This window comes from Aulonocara sp. 'chitande type north' Nkhata Bay, linkage group LG11, assembly GCF_057382095.1.
Source record: "Aulonocara sp. 'chitande type north' Nkhata Bay isolate Kocher_YH1m ecotype deep benthic linkage group LG11, A_spYH_male_GT1.1, whole genome shotgun sequence".
Classification (NCBI taxonomy): Eukaryota; Metazoa; Chordata; class Actinopteri; order Cichliformes; family Cichlidae; genus Aulonocara; species Aulonocara sp. 'chitande type north' Nkhata Bay.
In genome coordinates, this window is record NC_141354.1 from 24,478,726 (window position 1) to 24,489,548 (window position 10,823).

The 10,823-nt window shown below is 38.5% G+C and overlaps 1 protein-coding gene across 1 annotated transcript; it reads left to right on the forward strand.

Moving 5' to 3' along the window:
- The first annotated feature begins 9,107 nt into the window (after window positions 1-9,107).
- cnfn (cornifelin) lies at window positions 9,108-10,325 on the forward strand. Its single transcript, XM_086311296.1, has 4 exons — window positions 9,108-9,240; window positions 9,497-9,622; window positions 9,714-9,850; window positions 10,065-10,325. The coding sequence occupies exons 2-4, from the start codon at window positions 9,499-9,501 to the stop codon at window positions 10,155-10,157; spliced, it is 354 nt and encodes a 117-aa protein (XP_086167422.1). The 5' UTR covers window positions 9,108-9,240; window positions 9,497-9,498; the 3' UTR covers window positions 10,158-10,325.
- The last annotated feature ends 498 nt before the right edge of the window (window positions 10,326-10,823 follow it).

Sequence of the window (10,823 nt, forward strand, 5' to 3'; positions counted from 1 at the left end):
GTCAGCCAGACAGACAGAGCATGACTACTGTGCGGAAAAATGAAAAATATTCCATTGCAAGAAAACTTAGAAGAAAATGCAACCTCTTTGAAAACACAAATTGATTACACATCATAAAGTAAAAAACTGTAAGTTGTCAGGTTTTAAAAAGCAGAAAGTTGTTTTTGCAAAGAAATCCTCCACAACTAAGGAGAAGTGAAAGTGCTTTGTTGGCACAAATTTTACACTCGCCACTGCTGCAAGTTCAACTTGCTTTGACATATCAAGCATTTCACTCAACCTATAATGTAGGAACTTGTTTGTTTGTTTCTTCAGGAGTATTTTTTTTCCTGCTTTTGTCAATTTATAGAATGTGAAAATATAAAACAGTTTAGAGCTCAGCAGGACTGCATTACAAGATTTATTAAGTGATTTCAAACATTGGTGACTTTGGATTTCGCTCATGAAATATCAGAGTTGATGTCTTAGTTACAGTTTCTATATTTGTTGACTTATGCATGGTTACCTCTAAGTGCATTTTTACATTTAGCAACCAGTGAGGTTTAAGAAGGTTAAGGTTCTTATCTTGACAGATAATCTTGCGTTAAACTTGACAGTGTGCCTCAAGTAAATGTTGCAAGTGCAGCTGTGTTGCAATGGCTTAGAGCTAATGAGTCACTCATTTGTGAAAATTCTTTCTGTCGTCAAACTCGGACCACCTGGCTCCAAACTGTGTGCCACTGAAGTTCCCTGTAAAACAGATCTGACTTTCAGCTGCTCCCTTATTTCTGAAAGATTCATCACAAAAAGTGGGTCTGCATATGTGATATTTGATATGGCAGAGGTTTTTTTTTATGGCAAATAACCTTCCTGATGCACTACCATTTATCTAGGCACATACTGAGCAGGTTTTGCATGTCAGGCAAATGGTAAATGGCCTGCATTTGTATAGCGCTTTTTCAAGTCCTTAAGGACCCCAAAGCGCTTTACACTACATTCAGTCATTCACCCATTCACACACTGGTGATGGCAAGCTACATTGTAGCCACAGCTGCCCTGGGGCGCATTGACAGAGGCGAGGCTGCCGGACACTGGCGCCACCGGGCCCTCTGACCACCACCAGTATGTGTGAACCACTTCACCATGGTGCCACATGCAGTTTTCTATAATAAAAAAATAAGCAAGAAAAACAGAGAGCTGTCTTCCTGGAACTTTGCACCTGGAAGTGAGCTATGTCAACCTTCAGGTTTTCAGCCAAGAGTGCGTTCTTGCATAAAACAAAGTTTATTAGCTTTGTGGTATTTTCAGTATTTTCATGCTAGATTATAGAGGTTAAATCCATTTAGTGTTTTCCTCAGTGAGATTAATAATTGTGCTCTTTTTTTTTTCTTTTATTTTAGCAATGACATTCCTGGCAAAATGTAAACCTGTAGGGAGGCAATGAAAAAATACATAAAAGATTTCTGGGGGGAAAAAAAAAAACATCCCTCACTGAAAACAAAAGATCTCTCTATAAACATGCATTACATATTACTCAAGGGCGGCGTACTGCAGGTTTTAGATATCACCCTGGATCAACACACCTGAATCAAATGATTAGTTCATTACCAGAAGTCTGGAGAACTTCAAGACATGTTGAAGTAATTTAGCCATTACAATCAGCTGTGTTGGATCAAGGACACATCTGAAACCTGCAGGACACTGGCCATTAAGGCCTCGAGTTCCCCCACCCCTGGTTTAAAGGATGACAACAGGATATAAGCTGTGTGCAGAAGCAATGTTAGAGGTACTTCAAAGGCTCTCGGAAGTGAATTAAAAGTAAATGCTAAAACTGTTTTACTAAATTAGTGTACTAAATACTAAAAGATTTTAAATTTTAAATTGAGGTAAGATGAAAAATTTTTAAAAAGCGTGTTAGCAAGCAGTGGGCGACTTAATTAAAGTCACTCAGTTAAAACTACTAAAGCTGGATTAACTGAGTGAGCCATGTCAACTCACTAAAATATTATATATATATATATGTATAAATAGAGCAAACAAGACTTACCTTCTGAACTTTTATAAAAACAGGATACAAGCTGATGAAGGCTGGTGAAAGAGATACTGAAGGCTTTATGATTGTGCGGGCTTTAAAGAAGACAGGATATGACATTATTTGCGTTTATCTTTGTGGTTAAATTAAACATAGGTTTAAGAGGATGACATCAGAATATATCGTTTGCTTGAAATGTGGTAGATAGGATTTCCTGCAGACGATGTCTCTATGCAGACTTTAAAAAACTTTAAAAGTTTATGAGGTTTGGGCACCAATGACACCAAAAGACAGTCAGTCCACAAGTTTGAAACTAAGGTGAACACATAAAAAAAAGGTATGTTTAAGCAGTAGATAATTGCATAGTGAGGTTCAAGAACATTCAAATGCAAATTGAAAAATTCAGTTAAAAAATGAGTCATAAACTAGACAGAGGCTGGATAGTCTGAGTGAGCCATATCCCCTCACGGTACAAGTGTTATTTTTGAAAAGCAGTTCGTTTGAGAGGAACTGAATACTGTTGTGGTTACATCTGTCTCAACCGAAGGTCTCCTGGAAAATTAAGCTATTGTGTAACATCATACATGTTTTTGTGTCTTCTGACAGCCCCTCAAACACTATGCTCCCATGTTTAAATTCAGACTTTTTCTTATGTTACCCAATGTGAACAAAAACTCAACCCTAGTGTTTTATTAATGTGACATTTTACACTTGCATTTTGTAGCTTTATTGAAATAAAAAAGTTGCAGCATGAGTCAGTTATCGGCACATTTATTTATTGGTGGATGCAAGTGTTCAGAACACAGATAGCTTTTGGAAAGAAAGGGTGTCACAATCTAGAGGTGCATGTTTTAGACGAAGAATAAGTCCCTAACTGGAAAGAGAGCAGTCCCCTGATGATGTTTTGTGGTCTGAGGTGGCAATGTTCTCTAGGGTTGACAGATAGCAACCGCTGGTTTTTTCTCCACCAGTGCTTGCAGCACCATTTTTTTCTGCCACAGAGCAGCATGCCTACCACACTGATGTGAATTATGTTATAACAGCAGAAAGTGGAGTCTCACTGAGGAACTCACAAGCTCTCCACAGTCAATACAAAATGACGCTTGGTTTGAGTCAAGCTTTTCCTGTATTTCAGTATCAACTCTTTAGTCCTAAAGGTATTCTAAGCTACTATGTTCACTGAACACCACACTGATGGGCAGTGGCGGTCTTAGCCTGTTTGGTGCCCTGGAACACCCCCTCTGGCACCCGCCCACCCCGCCCCCCGCACCCTCCACCCCGCCCCACCCCACACCCCTCAATCACACATTCAATATATTAAAGAATGTACAATAACATATTTTACTGTTATTGGAACAAATCAATAACTGACGATGACTAATGCACCTTAATATTGTGCTGAACACAATCCAAAAGATTCAGTAAGCTACATCAGTGTCTACTGTTTACTATAGCCAAGTGGCTAACAAACGTAAACAGACATTTTCACTATCCCTACTAATTAATGTTATCTTGTCGTATCTCTGTTGTGGTCAGTGCTATCTTCTATGCTGTTGCATGCTGGGACAGCAGGTTGAGGGTCACAGATGCCCACAGACTAAATAAACTGATCCACAAGGCCAGTAATCTTGTGGGGATGGAGCTGGACTCTGTCAGGGTGGTGTCTGAGAGGCAGATGTTGTCCAAGATAAGGACAATCATGAATAATACCTCCCACCCACTCCATGAAGTACTGGCTAGTTACAGGAGCACGTTCAGTGAGAGACTGAGATTACCAAATGCACCACTGAATGACACAGGAAATCATTCCTGCCCGTGGCCATCTCCCTGTACAACTCCTCCATCTAATACACTGTAAATGCTGCAATAGTTACACCCTTTTTACACACGCTCTTTTTTACTCTGGAATATTCTTGTCAATTTTGTTGATATTTATTTATAATCACCTCTGTTAATTCTTGATATTTATAACTGAGTGATCTGTATATATTAGTGCTATTTCCCAAATGTGTAAAATCTGTAACACAATGTATTGTTTGGAGTTTAGTCTGTTACTGTTACTATTTTTAGAATTTCTTCTTGGACCAACTGTAACCCACATAATTTCCATAGGGATTAATAAAGTATTCTGATTCTGATTGTTTCAGGACACATGACCTGCCATTATCCAATGACACATCTGCTTACCTGTATCTTTTGCTCGTTTCTCCTCCTCTTCTTTTCTCTTTTTTCCTAAACTGAGCACCTGATGGCTTTGAACTTTTCTTGTCCACCTTCCATTGGTTTTAATTTTGCACTCCAGTATGAACATCCACCCCCCAACCCGAGGATCACCACAACATAACCTAATAGACCTACACCTTAGTTCACAGATATGCTTTGTCTAGGGTTTATTTCTGGGATTTCGCACAACCCAGGAGTCAGACCAGGAATACAAAATGGGCTTGGATTTCCACATTATGAATGAAATGTGCTCTATTTGGAAGCAGCCGCCCCCTCCCCTATCGACACTTTGTGTGCCAGACTTTAAATCATCAAACTGTAAATTATAAATTGTTATTGATCCCTTTACTGCTAGTCCTAAAGTATATATATATATATTACTCTTTTTATATTTATTGTTTTTTTACTTGCACTGTTGTAACTGGAGCCTCGTCGTCTCGTCTTTCTGTATACTGTACTGCATGTAGCGGAGATGACAATAAAGTTTACTTTGATTTCAGCACAGCAGCAAACGGGCGCACCGAGGGCTCTCACGTTCACTTTATAGAATTTCGAAAAAAAAAACCCAAAAAAACCTTTTTCAAACAAATTATAAGACTGTATCATAATGTCTGGTGTTTCGTGTTTGTTGGTTTGTTTTTATTTTGTTATATTCTGCGAGCTGGTTATTAGATGCTGCTCCAGGCAGTGAATCCTCCGCCGCCCCGCCCTCTCCTCCATGTGCCGCAAGCAGCAGGCGCACGTCGCAAATGGAGGGCGCCTTTACTCCCAGCAAATGGGCGGCAGAAAACCGACCGGTGCCTATGCCATCTCCAAAATGCACTGGCTGATGTCTGGCAGCATGAGTACGAGCAACTTTTTTTTTATTGGAGATGCCCGTGATGCTGCTCCCACCACGATGCCACCCTGGGCAACCGCCCATGTCGCCCCTATCAAAAACCGCTACTGCTGATGGGCACATCTCATCTCTGTATGCTGACTTACCTTCACCTGATATTAGCTCAACAACAATTGCATCATCAGCAGATTAAACAATGATGTTGGATGAGTGGACAGCTGTACAGTCACTGGTGTGCGCTATGTAAAGAAGCAACCTCAAAGAGATTCAGTGTTCAGTGTAATGGATGAGGATGTATGGGGAAAAATTTGATGTGATGAGAGGGGTTTGACAAAAACCTCTTGGTCCAAGTGCAGATCAATGACTTTACAAAGTGCTAAAAATAAACTTGTCAGTGATGAAGAGACAATATTGTTTCAGTATTTCCACATTGAATCATCAAGTCAACTAATGTATTCAGTTCAATTTAATGTATGTATATAGTGCAAAATTACAAAAACAGTTGCCTTAAGGCACTTTATATTGTAAGATAGCAAAGACCGTATGATAATACAGGGAAACCCCCAAGAATTTGATGGCCCCATATGAGCAAGCACTTACACATGGTGGGAAGGAAAAATGTCCTTTTAATGGAAAGAAACAACTGGCAGAACCAAGCTCATGGAGGGGCAACCACTTACCTCGACTGGCTGGGAGGGAGAAGGGGAAAAACAGGCCAAAGACAGAGTGTAGAAGAGAGCCTGAGATTAATAACAGCTAATAATTAAATGCAGAGTGGTGTATGAATGAGGTCATTAAGGTAAGATGGGCCCCGATTATTCAAGACCTTGTATGTGAGGAGACAGAGTTTAAATTTGATTCTGGATTTAACAGGGAGCCAATGAAGAGAAGATAATATAGGAAAAATACACTCTCTCTTTCTATTTGCTGAATTTTGGATAAACTCAAGACTTTTCAGTAAGTTTTTAGGACAGCCTGATAATAATGATATCCAATAGTCCAGCCAGAAAGTAATTCTCAACTAACTCATTTTTTAGCATCACGATCAGACGTTTCTATTTTGAAAGATATTGCACAAAAGGAGAGGGAAGCAGTCCTACATATTTGTTCAATATGCGCATTGAAGGACACATTCTCACCAAGAACAGTTGCAAGATTCCTCACAGTAATACAGGAGACTAAGGCACTGTCATCCAGAGAAAGCGTCTGGTTAGAGACCATATTTCTAGGATTTTTAGGGCTGAGTACAATATGCTCAGTTTTACCTGAATTTAGAAGCAGAAAGTTAGAAGTCATTCAGGTAGTTATGTGTTTAAGATATTCATTCAGTTTAACTAACTGGTGTGTGTTATCTAGCTTCAGAGCTAGATAAAGCTGGGGATCATCTGCATAGCAGTGAAAATGTATGCTATGCCTTCTAATGATAGCATATACAAAGTAAACAGAACTGGTCCTAGCATAAAATCTGTTGGAGTCTAGATAAAATTCAAACCACTGCATAGCAGTGCCTTAAATACCTAATGCTTGCCCCAATGTCTCTAATAAAATATTGTGGTCAACAATGAATGATGCACTGAAGTATAGCCTCTGACAGCAAAAGGATGATGTTACTGTCAGGTGCCATAAGAAGATCATTTTTAACCAGGGGGGATTCTAGGATCAGAGCTTTGGGGGTGCTGAGCACCCAGAGAGCTGCCCAGCCAGACAAGATAAACTTTACTCGTCACGATGAGACTTCTTCCCTGTCTCTGTCAGTCCCTGCATCCTTTAATGTCTCCAGTTATCCCAGGTTCTCTCTGACTGTCTCCTTGGTGCATTTATACCTCTGTTCCTCCCTGTCCTCGTCATCTGTTGTCTTCGTCTCCGTTATCAGTCATCATAATTTTACCATCTCTGTGCGAGTCTGCAAATTTCTTTATTAAATCATAAGATTCTTAAATTCATCAAGTCTCTCTGTGCCTGGGTCCTCATCACAAAACATGACTGTTTTGTACATTTTAACACAATTTAATCCCCACATTTGTGAAAAAGGAAAACACTTTTTTGAAAAGTCTGTAACAAAACCATCAAATCTGATAAAGGTTATTTAAATGCTGCAAAAGAAGAATGGATTGGAATAAAAAAAAAATTACATATCCTAACCTTAATTACTGGGGAAGAAAAATGAATGATGTTCATAGTGAGCAAGAAGTAAACTGAGTGGACAGAGATTCACTTTTAATGTGTATGTATAATATATTACAGATACACAAAAATACACTCCAAAAATAGAAGAGTCCTTGAAATGTACTGTGGCGGAGGTGTGGTCCCGGGCGCGGCTGCAGGGGAGGAGTGGTGCAGTGAGCTCAAAGAGGCGGTGCTGGAGACGCAGGTGAGAACAGCTGATGGCGTTTGGACTGATGATGGTTTCCTTCCCCTTTTATAGTGAGACGGGAGAGGAGCAGAGGGAGAGCTGGAAATCAGCTGAGACCGGAGCTGTCAGACTGTGGACGGTCATAACAAATGAAAACTAGAAATAAACGTGCCATCTGGCGACAAACAACTGTGTGTGTGTGTACGTGTGTGAAGTGCATTTCACATGTACAAATGTACAAAATATTAATAAAAAAAAACAAACTTAAATCTTAAAAATGGAGGCAACTTTGCCTATGGTACAATGTATACTATGTATGAAACGATCTTTACTGCATCTCCAAAAGTCGATTCTGTTCATCTGGACATAACGTTTTGTGGAAGAAAGGTTTTGTCACTCACCCAAGTGACTTCTTTAGTCTTAGCTGACTGCAAGTTTCCCCAATCTTATAGTACATTTGCATAATGAATTGCAAATTTATAAGATTGGGGAAACCTGCAGTCAGCTGTCCATTTTCTTACCTGGTTCTTCCTGACCATTCTCCTCACGTTCCCCTCTTTCCTCTCTCCCTCTTTGGACTGACAATCATTCACAAATAGATTGTATTCAATTAGATGAAAAAATTACATTAATATGAAAAAAGCCCTCTCTCAGTGTACTTTCAACTAAAAGGAAAATAACCAAACCACATGTACCACTAATAAAAGATATAAATATTGAAACATTGATCTACGGACAATTTTAAGTTTTAGATTTTAAATAGGCTATAGAAATTTCAATGGGAGCAACAGGACTGTCAAATGTCACTGATTTTACTACAGAGTAGGACGGATTGTAGGGTAGCAAACATCGTCGGAAAACACGTTTTCAAAACTGCAGGTTACCTGGTGTAATGTTTTTTAGCTAAAAAGAAACATGTTCTGACTCCTACCTAACTATATAAAGATTAACTGAAGGTTAAATGCAGCTAAATTGTCCTGTTTTGAGGCAGGCACTTACACCTCCGCCTCTGTAACCTTCCCTAACACTATTTTTGTACTTTGCCAAGTTATGAAACCTGACAGAAACTCTTCAAATCAGCCATTTAGCATTACCATTAAACCACTCTTTCAAGAATTATTGAGATAAAAGGAAGGTTGGAGATAAGTAGCCAAGAAAGCTGGTCAAGTGATGGCTTTTTAAGTAGTGGTTTAATTACTGCCAGATTGAAGGCCTGTGGTATAGAGTTGATTAACAGAGATAAGTTAGTCATATTTAAAACTGAATGTAATGCACTATACATTTGAACTGATGATTTGTTACCTTTTTTTTAACTGAAAAAGCCATAAATAACAACAAAAGTGGTATTTGAACGGCCTAGAAGTCAGAAATACTTTGCTAAATTGTATTAAACAAGTATAATGTTTCTGCGCTGAGTACTTTCTTGAGTCACTGGTATTTACATACGGAGTGCCACTTTATAAAGTCAACAGAGTATGCGCTTGAGCGTCACAGTTCATTTAATTTTTTCAGCTTGTCCCCTGTTATGTACACACACATAATTCTAGGTGCACCATTTTAGGTGTGTGATACGCCCCAAAACCAAACATTTTTTCCTTTTTTCCTTTACAAGGCATTCAGCCCTGTTTACTTGGTCATTGTTTGCCATCTCATATCAGCATAGAAACTGAACTACAACCTATGCATACTGTGTCATTGGGTATAAGAGCTGTGGTTGTAAACCCTATCCTAGTCTTCAATTTCAGACCTTGCTTTCAGGAGCCAGATACTAACTTCAAGAGTTGAAGGGGACTGCAAATTTTCCTACAAATCAAGGTAGTTTAAACTCATCCTACTAACTGATTTTCTTCATATCTGATTTGGGGTAAACTCTTAATCAAGAAAGATCTAATAATTTTTGGTTGGAATAAAATCTTAAGAAGCTTTCACAACACAGATTTGGATATATAACATTTGCTATAAAGAAACTGTGTAAAAGTGTCTCAAAGGTTCTATAAACAAGAAAGTAAATTGGTAAAGTAAGTGACCTTCATGTTTAATTTGCTCCAAGTTATTTTTCTTCTTCTTGCAGCCATGGAATACCAGACAAATGTGATAAATGCACAACCTCAGGTGACTGTGACACAGTACACGGTCTCCCGTGGGTCGTCAGAGTGGAGTACAAATGCATGCGACTGCTGTGAAGACTGCGGCATCTGTACGTGTCTATATAAGTTCTATGGGAACATGCTGAAGTTTACCAACAGTGTAACATAACAGAAATATGATAAAACATCTCTCACCTCCAGGTCTTTGTGGAACATTCGTTCCCTGCATCCTGGCTTGTCAGGTGGCTCAGGACAGCGATGAAAGCTGCTGTCTGGCCTGCCTTCCCGGCGCCCTGATTGCTTTACGGACAAGCATACGCAACAGATACAATATTGGTGTAAGTGTGGTGCAGATTTCTAATCATTTATTAAACAAGAAGACTAGAATTCTAATCATGAATTCAATCATGAAGTCAGAAAATTCTCTAGAATTCTAATCTAGATGGTGTTTTATATTACATTTTTGAAATCCCAGCACTCTAAATATGGTTCTGTAAAAAAAACAAACTATGATGTTTGTCACCAGTTTACTGTGACTGTGCTTTTCCTCAGGGCTCTGTGTGTGACGACTGGTTAGTCATGGCCTGCATTCCAGCATGTGGATTATGTCAGATGGCACGTGAGCAGAAGATAAGAGGAAACTGAAAATTTATACAATATATGATATCCTCAAAGTATCACAGTAATATAATATGTGAAAGTGTATTTCTTCAGTTTCTGTATCTTAAATTAAAATGTTAAAAAAATGGCATAGACATATTGTAGTAAAGCTAAAGGATTTGATAAGAAATAAAGTCAGATAACTGGACTAAACTGACAATTTCTTCTTGTTTTTCCTTGTTTATTCTATAGTTTAATAGGATTACATAGTATATCTGTTATATTTTAAATGTGAGCTCTGAGTCTTAGAATAAGGCTTAAAACCCCCGTATCTTTCACTCGAAGTTCAACAGCGACTCATTGTGCTGACACCAAGTTTGTGCAACAAATCAGCGAAAAAATCTGACGGATATGTGGGAATTTGCAGCACGAGTAACTCTTAACCACCCTTAAAACCCCCCAAAACAAAACAAAACAAAAAGAATCAACCAGTTTATGGTGGTAAACTCAAATAACTATCATCATCATTTCTGAGAACTTTTTTACTACCTACAATACAATTCAATAATGTTCACAATTTTATATTTTTCTTTTTTTAATGTTTAACATAATTGTGTTAAAAATACGTGAGTTATAGATGTGTGAATGCAAATTGTATATCCACTCAAAAACAATATTTCAATAAAACTATTGGAATTAATGTGTTGTGAT

Bases quoted from the DNA above. Each gene is read 5' to 3' on its own strand.
- cnfn (XM_086311296.1), top strand. From the start codon at position 9,499: ATGGAATACCAGACAAATGTGATAAATGCACAACCTCAGGTGACTGTG. The intron at 9,623-9,713 runs GTACGTGTCTAT...TCTCACCTCCAG, and splicing joins CTGTGAAGACTGCGGCATCT to GTCTTTGTGGAACATTCGTT. The intron at 9,851-10,064 runs GTAAGTGTGGTG...GCTTTTCCTCAG, and splicing joins GCAACAGATACAATATTGGT to GGCTCTGTGTGTGACGACTG.